The 16,825-nt window shown below is 37.1% G+C and overlaps 2 protein-coding genes across 5 annotated transcripts in view; both read left to right on the plus strand.

The window, feature by feature from the left end:
- myo9ab (myosin IXAb) overlaps window positions 1-9,663 on the plus strand; it is a 56,302-nt gene extending 46,639 nt beyond the window's left edge. For 2 of the 4 annotated variants that reach the window (XM_082160609.1, XM_082160612.1), the window contains 5 exons: window positions 194-317; window positions 2,478-2,531; window positions 3,569-3,753; window positions 4,702-4,841; window positions 6,723-9,663. In XM_082160609.1, coding sequence (XP_082016735.1) covers window positions 194-317; window positions 2,478-2,531; window positions 3,569-3,753; window positions 4,702-4,841; window positions 6,723-7,150 — 931 coding nt within the window. In that variant the 3' untranslated portion in view covers window positions 7,151-9,663. The remainder of the gene's footprint in view (window positions 1-193; window positions 318-2,477; window positions 2,532-3,568; window positions 3,754-4,701; window positions 4,842-6,722) is intronic. The other 2 variants (XM_082160610.1, XM_082160611.1) reach the window with 2 other exon arrangements.
- Window positions 9,664-10,607: 944 nt separating this feature from the next.
- On the plus strand, window positions 10,608-16,743 carry plex9.1 (PML-like exon 9.1). The gene is made up of 3 exons (XM_082160766.1): window positions 10,608-10,830; window positions 11,029-11,091; window positions 14,676-16,743. The coding sequence occupies exons 1-3, from the start codon at window positions 10,698-10,700 to the stop codon at window positions 15,200-15,202; spliced, it is 723 nt and encodes a 240-aa protein (XP_082016892.1). The 5' UTR covers window positions 10,608-10,697; the 3' UTR covers window positions 15,203-16,743.
- Window positions 16,744-16,825: the final 82 nt, after the last annotated feature.

The following is a 16,825-nucleotide window of genomic DNA, read 5'->3' on the forward strand; positions in this document are numbered from 1 at the left end:
TAAATTAATAAATTTTTCACTAACTGTGATTTTGTACATTTCTGAAATACATAATTAGACAGTTTCCTCTGATAACAGATCACTCTACATTGTAATGTGGATTTTCTGTAAAGCTGCTTTGAAACGATGTGTATTGTGAAAAGCGCTATACAAATAAACGTGAATGTGAATCTAAGTGAGTTATTGTCCTCAGGTGTGTGGAGCTGATCATCTGTGAACAGATGAGGAAATATAAAGCTCGTCTGAAGGACATCAACACACTGGAGTTCGCGGAGAGCAAAGCCAAGAGTCGCCTGACACACATCCGCCGCTCGATGGTGAGTCACACACACACACACACACACACACACACATCTCAGAGCCTCAGACTCACACACGATCTCGCACACGATGCTGCCACACACACTTCATGTTTTAGCCCCGCCCCTTTTTATGACACGTCACTTTCCATGCATGTAGTGAACTGCCAAATCCCATCATCACCATGTGTTGAGAACTACTAAATATTTTAGATCAAATTAATTCTATCATCTATCTGTCTATCATCTATCTGTCTATCATCTATCTGTCTATCATCTATCTGTCTATCATCTATCTGTCTATCATCTATCTGTCTATCATCTATCTGTCTATCATCTATCTGTCTATCATCTATCTGTCTATCATCTATCTGTCTATCTTTTAGGGCTGGGTAAAGAATATCGATTTCTCGATTTTAATCGATTCTCATTTTTACGAACCGATATTGATTCTTAAATCCCAAGAATCGATTAGTCATCCTGTTTTCAGTTGATGAATGAATGTAACATTGTAGCGCATCCCATCCAATAAATCTCAATAATCTTTGTGCTTTGTTACTATTTATATGAAACAAAGTCTCATATTTCAAATTACGTCCATTTTCTTACGAAATTCAAAAACATAAATAGCGTTTTGTCGCTGTGGCGTGAGATCGCTCTGTGGCGTGAGATCGCTCTGGCTCAGCTCGAGAGAAGCACATGATCTTCTCTTCCGCCTTAATAACACCAGTTACAGCACGAAATAAACACGAATGAGCATCTGAAAGTGTGTTAAAAGATAGAGAACAACTTATCGAAGTCTGTATCATGTGACGTGGAGTCGCCCAATCAGTGTTTCAGCCGTGGAAAGACGTCAGTAAAACAGCTTGTAAACAATGTCATGTAACGTCACATTTACCTCAGAAAAAACGTATCCAGTGACCATAAACTCGATAGTCAGCGAGACAAATGAACTCTAGAGAGGAGCATGCTGCTAAATATATGCACCATATTACTTATTCATTATAATTTTTAATGTTCTTCAATATTTAATGCATGTTTGAATAAATCTGGCAGGTTTTTATAACAGCCACCATTTAAATGTTTACATTTCATATAACTTTATTATTATAAAAATAAATAAAAGCTTACAGATCTACCACAGGCTCAGCTCCCTCCTACTTTCACTCACTCCTACGAGTCTACATCCCTACCAGAAGCCTTCGATCGGTCAAAGAATGACGTCTCGTGGTTCCATCACAGAGAGCCACAAAATCACTTTCCAGAACATTCTCATTCACAGTTCCCTACTGGTGGAATGATCTCTGCACCCTCATCTCCTCACACCTTTCAAAACACAGCTGAAAACTCATCTCTTCCGTGAGCACTTAACCTCATAAAATAAAATCTCCTTTTTCCTTTAAACCCTCACTTATCGGGCTTATCTTACTCTGAACAATGCCTGAACTGTGTTTGAGCACTTCTTGCGTTGTTTCTTGCCTCTTCACGATGACTCACTTAATTTAGTCCTAATTTGGAAGTCGCTTTGGACAAAAGCGTTTGCTAAATGACAAAATGTAAATGTAATTTAAGTGTTTGTATACAAATCTTTTGTATACAAATTTTTACCTTCAATATTATGGTAGGCTAATGAAGCCTATAGGCTACCACTGACTCCCACAGTTTACAGCATTAGTGAAGAGATTTGAAATGTGCCATGTGTTGTACCTGATATCCCAAATAATCAATATTGAATTGAATCGAATTGCAAGCTTGTGAATCGAAATCGAATCGAATTGTGAAATTTGTCAATACCCAGCCCTACTATCTATCTATCTGTATATCTATCTATCTTTCTGTCTTTCTAGATCTGTCCATCTATCCATTATGTCTATCTATCTATCTATCTATCTATATCTCCCTGGATGGATACAGATTTGCAAAAATGAGCAAAGCTCACAAAATACATTTAAAACATGGCTGATATCTCATCAAGCTGGACCTTCTCAGATGGACGATCAGCATCTTCTGAGGGTTAAGCGGCTCCTTTCATTTGCTGAAAAAGTAAAAAAAAAAACATTCATGGAAAGTGCCGTACATCTTCACTTCCCCATTCTGTTTCCAGACAGACATTCCACTAATCCTGTTTTCTTCCCTTCACTCCTTCCCAATCCCCTTCTCCCCATCCTCCTCTTCCAGAAACCAGTACTAATTGCGGTTAGGTTTATTGGCATTACAAGAACTGCCACCCTGGTATGTATCCACGCCGAAACATCTGTGATGTCACACGGCTAGTTCATGTCAGTCCGCGTGTCAGTGTAGCATCGCTAGTTGCCATCCGTGGTTTGATGTTTATTTGAGCCCGTTGAAGACGCTCAAGCTAACTATGAAATGCTGTCGTGTGATTGGTTGTGAGAGGTGATCGGAGGAGAGAACGGTCCAAATGATGTGCTTAAATGTCACGTTCTGTTTTCTTTGGTTTGTTTTGTCTTGTTTTAACCACACATGCGACATGCTGCCGAATTACTAACATTTCCTCTTTTATTTCTCCTGCATTTGCTTCTCGCTGTGTTATTACACAGCCAAACGCAGTTAAAAAGGTAAAGCTCAGTGAATGTGTGTGTGTGTGTGTGTGTGTGTGTTTAGGGAGTTGCGTCTCACTTGTAGTGCCGTCTGTCTCCCTCATGTTAAGGTGTGGTCATGCTAGACTTTGTATTATTCATTCACATTCACATACCGTATGTGTGTGCCAGCATGTGTGTATGATGTGTGTTTTTTTGATAATTATGGTCTATATGTGTTCCGCAAATGTAGGCTGTAATTAAACATATTAATTATAAATTTTAATTAACATAATATTTCCTGCCTACTGGAATACAATCGAAATATGCTTTTAGCTTTTATAGTAAAAGCTTCATTTTCCATGAATTCCAAATAGAAATTTTGACTTTTAAAAATTAAGATTTTATTAATATTTTATTATTATTCGTTTTTAAAAACAGACGCACTAGAGCATTTAAATATTTATTTTTTTTACATTTAATTCCAACTTACCAACAATGCTTTTCGCTTTTATAGTAAAGCTTCATTTTCAATGAATTCCAACTACAAATTTTGACTTTTAAAAGCTAATATTTCATCAGTTACAATTTTTTATTATTATTAGTTTTAAAAACAGACGCACTAGAGCTTCATATCAAATGTTGCAGTAATTTCGCAAAGTCTAGCGTGATTTCAGCTTTACCTCATCGATTGCTCGCTTCTCATGCTCCAGTTTGCTGTGTCTTCAGGGTAAAGGGCGTTTACGCAAAAGCGGTCTCCATACGCCTTCGCCGCCACTGAGCCCGCGGATGACCGAAGGGGAGGAGCCAAGCGAGGAGGGGGCGGAGTCTGGGCTGAGCGAGCAGCAGCAAGCCGCCATGCAGCAAGAAGAGAAAGTTTTGACTATGCAGATAGAAAACCTGCAGAAAGAGAAGTTCGTCAACACCTTATACATCATGATTATCGTTTCTACGTTTCTATGTACTGACATTAAAGGGATAGTTCACCCAAAAATGAAAATTAGCCCATGATTTACTCACCCTGAAGCCATCCTAGGTGTGTATTTTTGGGTGAACTATCCCTTTAAATACCTATAAGAATATGTATTACTGTGTACTGTTGTTTTTGGAAAATCCCCACATTTATTCCTTACGAGTTTGAGGTATGGTTGGGTTGAGGAGTAAAGCTCGGGTTAGGATTATAACTCTTAAAGTTAGGGGTAAAATGAACAGTGTAACTACAAATACAAGTACTTTAAATGTAATTACAATGCACAAACATGCATGAACACAAGTATATAGTATCAAATGGATAAGTACGTAGTAGGTAAGACCACCTGATATAAAGTTTGACCCATTCGTTTTTTTAAATTGTATTTTCTCAAGTTAAACCCAGTCACAGTTTGGAAGTGAACAGTGAATGAGAACAGGTTATGATTGAATAGGAGAGATCACTTGAAATATTAAACCACTGTAAGAATATCATTCAAATATATGTATGACTTTCTTTATTTTGTGGAACATAATCATATTTTGAGGAATTGTAACAAATCCACTGGAGGCGAGCTTGGCGAGTGCAGCATTTATTTCCATTACAATATCAAACGTAAAACAAAGGCATGACGTGGCATGAACAACAGTGGTTACACAAACAATACTTGACAAGGACATGTGGCAAACATGAGGGCTTAAATACACATGACTAATGACAAGACAAGGGACACCTGTGCACAATGAACCAATCACATGACTAACACAGGGAATCACATGATCAGACATGAACCAAACGCCCCACATAAAAACACAACAAGACATCAGAAGTTCAGGAGGGTGGTGAGGCGGATTTATTATTTTCATTCACACCTGTTTTTCACTCATTTTAGGGAAGAACTGACCTATGAGATGTTGGCTTTGGATCCCAGAGCGTCTGATGATGAGATGCTGGAGTCGGAAGCATCCATCGGGACAGCAGACAGCTCGGAAAACCTCATGGAGTCGGAAGGTGCCATGTCCGATCAATGGGGTAACGGCGCTGTTCTGTGGTAGTTTTAAAGAGTTCTGTCATCATTTACTCTCTCTCATGTCGTTCCAAACCCATAAGTCTTTGGTTGATCTTTGAAACACAACCTGAGATGCTTCTGTACAAAACCAGAACTTAGAAGATCCAAAAATCGAATTTCTGTCACTCTACACACGTCATCTGGTATAATTGAAACGATTGGCTATGAGCTACGTACAGGCGCATTTGATAGACATTCGTAGCGCCCAATAAACGGTTCTGGGCATTCGTAAACCACGCCTCAAATACGAGAAAATGAACATGTGGTTCCCAGACCACGTCTCAATGAGACGAGGTCTGACGTTAGCCAGGCTACATCTAACCAATGATATGATTCAATTCAATTTAATTCACATTTATTTGTAGAGCGCTTTTAGCAATACACATCGTTTCAAAGCAGCTTTACAGAAAATCTACATTACAATTTACAGTGATCTGTTATCAGAGGAAACTGTCTAATTATGGATTTCAGAAATGTACAAAATCACAGTTAGCTAAAAATGTATTAATTTAAACAATGTAATATTTTAATGTAGAAACAATGAGATAATTGAAATAATGAATACTTGTTTGTTAAAGCTGCCGTCGGCAAAATTTTTTTGATCATATTCAGTGTAATCGACACTATAATCCGACAGAACAACATAAATAAGGTGGTTTTAGAAAAAAACCCGAGCTTCTAACTCCACCTGGAGCGTGTTATTTGTTTTGCAAAAATCCAGCGCTCCCGCTTCATCAGGTCCAATCAGCGCAGGGGGGTGTGAGATCTGACTGTCAATCACAGGTCGTGCACACGCCACAGATCCCCCCTCACTCGCGCACGTTAATATCACATGCACACGCCACGCCTGAAGTTCGCCTGGAGATTGCATGAAGCGTGATGGCGGAGAGAAAATCTACTAACAAGCTTCCAATTCCTCGGTTATTGCTATCTATGGATAGATTAGCCAGGGCAGCCTACCTCCGAGTCCATGGTGTTGATAGATGCTGAAGAGACGGACGCGTTCACAGAAAATCAGGTACACACGCACAGTGACGCACTGACGAGCACGACCTCGATGGGAGGGTGCTCGCTGGTAGTGGGGAGGGGCATGAGAGTTGTAAACATTCAAAATTTTGGCTAATCGACCCAATCTGCCAGACTTGCCGACGGCAGCTTTAACAAATGTCTATGTTTGTGTTTATATGCGAGTATTAAATGCCTAAATTAAATCTGTTCATCATATAAAGCAATTCTATCTCTTCACAAGACTTGGATTAAACGTCTCGATTCATGCAGATTTATTTTATGACGCATTTATGACCTTTTTGGATCTTCTAAGATGTGGTTACCTGGACTTTAACCCTTGTGCACAAAAATGTGAAGCTTGTGAGCACAGATTTAAGTTTGGTTTCATTTTAAAGAAGACCCATGGCAGATTACTGTTGAAGTAAAAAGTAAAACCAATAAAAAAGTTCTAGAGGTTTAAGTTTATGAAAATTATTTATGAACATTATTTTATATAAAATATATATTTTATGAAACCTGTTAAAAACCTGTGGGTTTCAATGGGGACATTTTTGTCCTGAGAGGAACTATTTTGTGTTAGTAGGGCAAAATATATTTAACAAAGAAAAATCGGGGTGACAATTCCAATAAAAATACACACATGTGCCAAAATGTATGCAGTTGGCATTAACACAGGCAACAACAACAACAAAAACTGAAAAAGACAAAAGTGTCCACAAGGTCGCACAAGGGTTAAACGGAGGGACAGAAACCTTTAAGAAATCTTCATTTGAGAGGCGAGTAAATGATGACAGAATTGTAATTTTTCGGTGAACGGTTTTGCACGTGATTTGTAGTGTCAAACGTCTCCTTTTTAGAAAGAATCACCGGCACGGTGTCGGCAACGCGCTGGAGGAAGTCCGAGTCTAAAAGCAGACGTGGTTTACGACGTCAGCCCGAATCCCTGGACTCTGTGGACTCGGCCGTAGCCTCGCTCTCCTCCGAGACGCCTCACTATCGGCTCCGTTCCTCCTCTTCCGGGCCTCTGTTCTCCTCCGCCTCTTCCGGTGGGGATTTGCACATTCTCCCCGACCAGGAGGGCTTGGAACAGGCTTCCCTGACCACCCGATGTGCCTCCAGCTCCGAGAAAACCCGTCCACGACCCCGAGGGAACCGGAGCTGCCCGCCAAAGTCCCGCGAGGAAGGAGGCGTTCGCAGACGAGAGCACGAATTTGGTTCTTCTCAGCCTTTAGTGCTGTACGGGAGTAATGAGTTCATGGTGTGATCATGATGGTGTCCGACATTAGCTGGAGCTGGTAACGCAGAAACGCCAATAAAAGTCTGAATAACGTTCGAAGCGAAAGAGAAAAGCTTGGAGATCAACCATCACAGCCTTTCTCTGCACAGTCCTGCTAATGAACAAAAAGTACGGTGTAAATATTGAACGAGAAGATGAACGCACCCATATCTACGACCTACTGACTGTAAAGTGGACCTGCTGGACCGGTCCGTTCTTCACAACAGATTCTAAGAATAGTTGAACTGGGAAAGAGCGATTTTTAATCAACCTGTGATGTCCATTTTCATGTTTACAGAACTGAGCCAATGAGAGGTCACATGACTTCAACTGACTGCATGCCGTATTGCTACCATTGTTTTCACTCTATGATTAAAACCTTTGATAAAGTGCTAAATATGTAAAATAATATTATATTATTGATAAGGGTTGAATGAATGGTGTACATAGCTGAACTCCCTGTGCTGCTGGTTGACCCTCGTGAAAAAATAACGTCTTTTTGTGTTGCAGATGGAAAACTTGTGTGAATCTGGTGTCCGTCTCTGTATGTTGAGTTTCTTATGGGTGAGTCTGACGAGAACGCACGAGGTCCAGGTCTTATTTCTTCCCTAAACAGATCTTTAATGTTATTTTTTGTTGTTGTTTTTTTTTTTTGCATAAAGCAAATAATCGAGATTTTCTTTATGCAAAATGGTTTTGATTCTGGGGTGAAATTGGACCCGGACGTGTTCTAGTGAGATTCACCCACGGTTTTGCTTTTTTCTTCTTCTTTTTTTTTTTTGTTTGGTTCCAGAAACACGTTTTCCCTTCAGATGGAAAATCAAAAGGATGAATAGGGATGAAAAGTCAAGTGTGTTTGTACCATGATTCTTTGCTGTAGTTTTAATCACTGTTGTTTGTTTCGTCGGGTTTTTTCCATCAGTGTTACTGTGCAACAAAATCAGGACTTGAATTTTTTTTGTAAAATTGCTTTTTTAAAGTATATTGTGTTTTATACATGCGGATATTTTATTGTGAAATTTAAGTATATAAATATATTTTTTGGTGTAATGTTCCACTGTGCCATCCGGAGTCACGTATTTAGTTCTCTTGGCCACAACGTCCTTTTTGGTTAAACTTTTACACTGCAAAATGTGCTTTTCTTGCTCAATATTTTTGCCTTGTTTCCAGTCAGTCCAAATATCAAAAAATTCTTACATCAAGATGCATTTACCATAGTAGTATAGCATAAGATATTATGTCTTGTTTTCTAGGGGGGAAAGAGTTTTTGCTTTCTTATTTTAAGCAAATTTTGCGTTTTGAAATGCGTCTTGATAGTTGATTTAAGAATTTTTAGATATTTGGACTGGAAACAATACAAAAATACTAAGTAAGAAAAGCATTTTTTTGCAGTGTACTTTTGATTTAGGGCTAATTTATCACACGCGCATCTAAAACAGGGTCCTCTGCTGTGTTTTTTACCCTTTAATCTGACATTTAAGATGCCCATTTATAGCAGTAACGTTCATAGAAAACAAGGACACATAACAGCATAAAGCTCGAAGCTTTAATATAAACTATAGTAAGTTTACACAGTGAACACTGCTGTTTGTGTGCAGGGAATGTGTCTCCAGAAGCTGTTTACTCCTTTTTGATGTGCAGTTACATATATCTATGTCTATATTTATGTCATATCATAGCCTATTGCAAGAAACCATCACCATGGTGCAATGTCACGAAAGACTTAAGCTATGTTTTAATGTTTCGATCAGTATACTTGGGTACTACTATCTTAACCTTAAGTCCACTAATGCTCAAAAACAGGCGGTAAGAAGGAAGCGGTGGTTTGTTGCGTCCTGCGTAAGTGAATGTACTCACTGTAGCATGCTACACTATTGTCAGAGTTTCTCTTTTACAGCTTATGTATTTAAGATCATGATTAAGGCCAGAAACATACTCTATGCAAATACGCAAACCCGAATGCAGTTCCGTACATATTTAACATATATTAACTGTGTGGCTTTAGTACTTACCTTCAAATGTCTGTCGTTAAACCGGATTTAGCTAACGTTAACTAGCTAGCTATAAACATGTTGACAGTCTAACATTAACTAACTTCTCTTCAAACTGTCCCTCGTCAGTAGTTGACCTTAAACCGTTATTATGCTAATTAGCTCTAAGCGCGCGCTATTCGCAGAGACACGTGACCCTGCGTAGCTAGAAGCGTTTGCGATCACGCACTTGAGTATGTTTCTGTATGTTTGAAAACAAGGGATGTCATTTGAGGGATGTAATATCTTATTTTATGTTGAATGAACCTGCGCTGTGTGTTTTGATGGACAGAGTAAGTCTAAACAAATTTGTGCTTTTGGATTTTGTGTTTGTGCTCTCGTGAGCGCAGTTGTAAACGGTGCAATTTGTGTAATATTTCTTTATTGTGCAAATCAATGTGTAAGGATGTAAAAAGAAAAATGAACATAATCATTGTCTTATTAAAAAAATAAAAATTAAATAAAAAGAAACCTGGCATATCTTTTCCTTATTTGTCCTGGTAGAGAATGTATTTAATAATAGGTATAAAGAGTGGATAATATCTTTATGTCAGTATTTAGCAATTAACGTTATATAATATATAATTATAATTTGACAGTATTTAACAATTATATAATTTATAATTGTCGAAACAAATGTTTAAGTGAATGGACGTGCCTTTCTGTAATCTGTCAAATTAAGGAAAGATTTCATGACTCGTGTTATTGTCATAATGTGTTAATTATTTTATCCACTTTAATTATGTTTAGCTGTTTTAAGTAAATGGTCCATTCTGAACAGGCTTGCCTTTCTCTAACACGTTAGACCCTGCATTTCTGTAACTTTTATGTTATTTCCAGACAGTTCCTTATAAAATACAATTAAAAGAATCAATAGAAACAAGATAAAGTAGATGCTATTACATTTACAGATGTGTTTTCCAACTTATTTTTCACAATATCGATATTTCACGGTCACTAGAAGAACTCAAGTCACGCGTCAGAAGTGGGCGTGTCTGTTGCTGGGCAGAACAGCATTTGATTTAACTATGTGTAAAACTTAAACTTAGAAGCAAACTTAAAGCTTTTAATATAAAACCAGTTCCTCCTTGATTGAAATTATGACTCAAACTAATGTTCTGGCACCGCCCTAGCCGCTTACACATTAAAATTGTCAGATTAATTTAGATTTATTATAATAAAAATAGTTTACAGTAAAATCACAATGCGTTTATGTGGTCTCGTTTATACAAGTTTAGTTTTTATGAAAACGCGGTAATAACTGTGGTAACAAACATAGCAGAAACTTAAGAAACGACTGTGGAAACAAACAAACATCCACACTTCAGTTGCCATGGCGTTTGCGGTCACTGCTGTCCTCGTGAGGGCGGAGCGCGCATTGCTCATCGATCCGTCATCAGTGTTCAGCATAGATAATATACACCTACGCTGCGAGTGTTCATAATAAAAGCGAAAGTGATCGCTGAGGAGAGTCAGGAGAATCGAAACCGATTCGAGACGACAAAATGAAAGGGTCTAAACGCGTGGAATCTGCGGGAAATAAACCCAGACTGTCGCTGATTGACATAGTCGCGTGCTTTATAAGCGCGGTCACGCGAGCCCTGCTGAGGTTGTTCCGGTGGAGCGCGAGCCCGAGCGGTGAGTTCGCGTGTGTTCTCCTTTAATATGTGTTCAATATGTTACAAACTAAAGCTCTGTTGTATAATAAAGGGTTAAAAGGGCTGTTGTTTGTCACAGAGATTCACTATGCTAACCAGAGAACAGCAGTGACACGAGATGTAACTTTCGCAACAACACTGATAAAGCGTAATGAACTGTACTGGTTTGTTTCGACAGATAAAGCCATGATAGTCGACGCAGAAACGCCGGTGTTTTTTGACCTGGAAACCACTGGACTGGGTATAACTTCTTTATAACACACACTTCTACAGCTTTTACAGCATCATGTGAAGTTTGTTTGCCATGTTTAGACTACACTAGTGTCATTTCCATCATGTGATAACATCAATAATTTGTTAAGCTTTATATAATGAGCAGTTTGTGGGGGGTGTACATGGTTAATGGAAACATAGAATCTGGACATTGCTTAATTAAATGCATCGTGCGTTTAATGCTTTTATCACATTTATAAGCACAAAGTTCCCGTACGAATATATACTGTACTGTACGCAGAGCCGGATTAACGCAAAGGCAAACTAGGCACGTGCCTAGGGCCCGATTGGCGGGATGGGGCCCAGACAGAGGGACAAAAAAAAAAAAAAAAAAAAAAAAAATGTTTACAAATGTCCTATCTACAATTTATTTCAATATTTATTAATTAACTAAAAATAGTGACGATGTTTATCTTAACCATAGACTGTTACATTACTGCAGTTAAACCAATTAATGTGTCCGTTACAAAGCGGGTGCCGGCTTCTGAAAGTATGTGTAACGAACGCATCCATCAGGTGCTGCGAGGCAAAAGCCCACAAAGAAGCACAGCTCATAATGCAGGTGTGTGAGTTGTCGTCATCTATTTTGGAGTGATTGCAATGTATTCTAAATATAAACTTGTACTGTAGATCAGCGTCATTTCTGGAAAAATCATTCACCGCTTTATTACGAGTTTAAAAGAGCGCGAGCGTCATTAACGTGCCCAGACGCGACGCTTTGAATTTGCGCGTACAATGAATAACATCGCGTCGGGAGCTGACTAGTAAAAAAGCTATAAAATTAAAAGACAAGACGTCTGTATTCTAAGTTAAAAAGCCAACACACTACAACATTTTTAAATGTTTCAAATAAAGGATCTCATATCTATGGGTCTATCTTCTAAATTCTGCTGATGATTAGATTATACCCTGACATTACGCCAATAATATCAGTTTATATATATTTTTTCTGCTCAGTAGCGATCGTGTCTTTCTCTTCCACTTGATTTGTGTATAGCATATTTAAGGTAGCAATGCAATATAAAAGCACTTATGCTCATCTACTGAAGTGGGATTCTGGAACTGTGAATAAATTGAATAAAACAGCAAAATAACAACAACAACAACAATAACATCTTCATTAAACAAAAAAGAGATTACCTTAGATAAAGTTTGATTAATATGTACATACATAACCGGTAAAAGTCTGGACCCATTACTATTTTTAATGTTTTTGAAAGAAGTTTATTATTATGCTCTACAAGCCTGCATTTATTTGATCAAAAATACAGAAAAAAACAGGAATATTCAGCAAGGATGTGTTAAATATATAAAAAGTGATAGTGAAGACTTTTTTAAAACAACTTTTTAATAATCAAAAATCCTGAAAAAAAGTATCACAGGTTATAAAATAAATATTAAAGGAGAAGTTCACTTTTAAAATGAAAATTATGTCATCATATACTGCACCCTCATGTTGTTTCAAACCTGTATGAATTTCTTTCTTCTGCTGAACAGAAAGGAAGATATTTAGAAGAATGTCAGTAACCAGACAGTTTTTGGGTCCCATTGACTTCCATAGTATATTTTTTTTCCTACTATGGAAGTCAATGGGACCCAAAAACTGTCTGGTTACTGACATTCTTCTAAATATCTTCCTTTGTGTTCAGCAGAAGAAAGAAATTCATACAGGTTTGAAACAACATGAGGGTGAGTATATGATGACAGAATTTTCATTTTAAAAGTGAACTTCTCCTTTAAGCACCATTTCTAACATTTGATAATAAATCAGAATATTATAAAGTTTTCTGAAGGATCACGTGACACTAAATTCAGCTTTGCATCACAGAAATATAAAGTATAGTAAAATAGAAAACCATTATTTTAAATTTTAATAATATTTCACTATATTATTTTTCTGTATTTTTGATCAAATAAATCCAGGCTTGATGAGCATAAGAGACTTCTTTCAAAAACATTAAAAATAGTAATGTGTCCAAACTTATGTACTGTGTAAGTAAAAATATACTGCTTTTAAAATTAAATGTTGTATAAATAAAAAGGTTAGGAATCATATTTGTTTCAAGTGTTTTTTTATTGGGGGTGGGGGGCCTCCAACATGAATTTTGCCTAGGGCCTCCTAATGTCTAGAACCGGCCCTGACTGTACTGTACTATACTGTATACTCACCTGCGCTACAAAAGTGTGATAAGATTTGCGCAAGTCATTCCTATCGCGATGATGATGATGATACAATGTGCAACTTGTTTAAACTCTATCGAGAATTTGCTGCTTTAAAACACAATGGAGAAAGTCAAACATAATCTAAAACAACTAGATAAACTAAGACAGAGAGAAAACATCATCCTGCACATAAATTAGAAAGCTTTTAAAACTCATGACCACCTTTACTTATCAAATTCTATTGTATTTATTGTGGTCAATTTTGACTAACTTGTAGAATTTATAATAGACTAGCCTATTTGTTAATGGGATCATTACAAATGAAAAAAGGAAGAAAAAAAGTTAACATGCGTAACTATGTTAACAATTACCAGCGTAGCGTGGTAATGAGGAGCCATTAATGCTCTTAACTGTAATGCCTTATTGTTGAACAATTACAAGATCTATGTCAGTTTTTAGGCCAAGCATAAGTTCGAATCAAGAGGATCTTCTTAAAGTATTGACTAAACAATTGGTTTTCCCCATGTGCTCTGATAATACGTTTCTAATTAGTTTAAAATATGAAAAACAGTCACCCAATATAACTATAAGTGGAAAAATATAATATTAAAAAACACAATGCATCTAATTCTACAGTAAAAAAATAAATAAAAAAGTATAAAACTGATACTTGTATATGAAAACGCCATCCGCTAATGCCTAAAGAAAATATAATTGGTTAAATACAGTATAAATGAAAAATAATTTTAAAAGCACAATGCATGTAATTCTACAGTATCATATTATAAAAAAAGTATAAAATATATCAAAATGCCATCCCATAATGTCTAATGAAAATTAATTGGTTAACGATAACTGAAACATATTTTTAAAAGCTCGTAATTCTACAGTAAAATATTATAAAAAAATTAATAAAAAAAATTATAAAACATATCAAAATGCCATCCCATAATGCCTAAAGAAAATGAATTGGTTAACTACAGTATAAGTGAAAAATATTTTTAAAAGCATAATGCATGTAATTATACAGTAAAATACTGTAAAAAATTATAATTTTTAATAAGTATAAAATATATATATAAAATATATCAAAATGCCATCCCATAATGCCTAAAGAAAATTAATTGGTTAACGATAACTGAAAAATATTTTTAAAAGCTCAATGCACGAAATTCTACAGTAAAATATTGTAAAAAATTAAATAAAAAAAGTAAAAAATTGTGTTTTAAACATAATATTTTGCACTGATAGTTAACCAATTCATTTTCTTTAGGCATTAGCGGATGGCATTTTGATATAAATGCCATCCGCTAATGCCTAAAGAAAATTAATTGGTAATAAGATAATATTAATGTCATAATGGCTGAGCCGTGTTTTCCCTGTCCTCAGACACGTCTGCGTGTGACATCGTGCAGCTGTCGGCCATCAGCGGGAACCAGACGTTTAACGCGTACCTCCTGCCCCGCTGCAGCATCACTGACGGGGCGTCCCGGGTCACGGGTCTCACGGTCTCCGGCCAATCCCTGCTCTTCAACCGGCGTCCCGTTCCCACCGTCCCACACAGGCGCGCCCTCGCCGACTTCATCTCGTTCCTCAAGACCTTCAACGGGCCGTTCCTGGTGGGCCACAACAGCAGGCGCTTCGACTGGCCGATCCTGCGGAGGGTCCTGGAGGAGTTCCTCCTGCTGGAGGAGTTCAGGCGTGTGGTGTCGGGGTGCGTGGACACACTGCCGCTGAGCAGAGACATGTTCCAGCTGCAGAAATACTCCCAGCCCTTCCTCGTCCAGCAGTTCCTGCGGGAGCCGTACGGTGCGCACGACGCCTCTGAGGACGCCCGGACCCTGCAGGAGCTGTACCGCGTGTGGGACCCCAGCCAGAGCCTCGTGAGGAAGCACACCACCACCACACTCAGATGATGATGATGATGCAACACATTTACATATTCATATTAGCTCTATCGCGATGATGCAACGGTTACCGTTTTAACGGTGCACTAAACTTGACAGTTCCAGAATAGAAATGCACTGTACAAAAAAAGTGTTGTTTCAACTTAAAAATGTAAGGCGTAAGGCAGCATGAAAACTTTAAGTTTAGTCAACTCAAATATCCAAGTTGTCGCTTAGTACAACTTCACATTTCCAGTTGATTAAACCTAAAATGAAGGCGGCGGCACAAACACTGACTTTTTTAAGTTGAAACGACAGGTTCTTGTTCACAGTGCAGTGCCCTTGAGTGGGTGCATTAGTTTTATAACGAAAAGTTACGTTTTTTTTTGGCAAATCATCTCCATAAATCACAGCTCATAAGTTAACATTAGTTAATATATTATATTAGCACTATCGCAACCTCATGAGGAAGCACAAAACAACCCTGTGATGATGCAACGGTTACCTTATTAACCGTGCACTCAACTCTATGCAAATTCCACAAAATAGTGCCTTAATAATTTTATAATCATAATTATTTTTTTATTTTATTTATTTTTGGCTGCTCATCGGATGCAAACGGCCATCGAGAAATTATGGTTCATATCATTTTCTTTTTTTAAAAAGTTTTTTTTAATAATCTGTGCTTTATTGAATTTTGCAACAATAACTGTACAATGTGTGATGATGTCACGGGTACTCCTTCACTGGCTGAAAATACTGCATGTGTGGTAATGGAATTAAGTTGCACTAAACTTAACAGTTCCAGAATAGAAATAGTGCTTTTTAGAGGGTGCAATAATTTTATAATGAAAAGTTATTTTTTTGTTTTTGCATAAATTACGGTTCATATAATTTTCATTTTTCAAAACGTTTTTTTTTTTTAATAATCTGTGCTGTATTGAATTTGCAACAATAACTGTGCGATGTGTGTGTTAGCGGAATTAAGTTGCACTAAACTTAAGTTCCAGAATAGAAATAGTGCTGAGAGGATGTAATAATTTTATAATGAAAAGTAAAAAATATTTGGTCTGATGCAAGCAGTTGTTCATAAATTACGGTTCATATCATTTTCATTTTTCAAAACAGTTTTTTATAATCTGTGCTTTATTGAATTTGCACCAATAACTGTGTAATGTGTGATGTGAAGCCTTATTTTACACTGAACGTGTGTAAAGTGTTTCATAATGTGTATCATTCAGATCATCTGTAAATTATGGCACGGTGTTAAAAGTGTTTTATTTGCTGCCTGCCTTAAACTTTATTTTATTTCTGTTTGTCTAATATCAGGTTTTGGGATCCGGTTTTGCTTCCTTTTCTTGGTCTCAGGTGTCCGAATGAATATAATCTCAGAATTTCATTTCTTCATTCTCATTTATTTAGTAACTGGAAATATGGAGTATTTTATGAAGGTGCTAAATTAGCTTTTTCCGTTGTTTTGGAGTTAGTCTAACTGTTAAACTGTAAAATTATGCAAAAAAAAAAATGTTCCTGTTGATTTCATTTTATTAAACTTTATATATGACTTTCTATATCCGGTTCTGCTTCTCTTTCTTGATCTCAGGTGTCAGAATGAATATAAACACTCAGAATTTAATTTCTACATTCTCACAT

The sequence above is a fragment of the Leuciscus leuciscus genome (assembly GCF_965113295.1).
Source record: "Leuciscus leuciscus genome assembly, chromosome: 25".
NCBI classification, from domain to species: domain Eukaryota; kingdom Metazoa; phylum Chordata; class Actinopteri; order Cypriniformes; family Leuciscidae; genus Leuciscus; species Leuciscus leuciscus.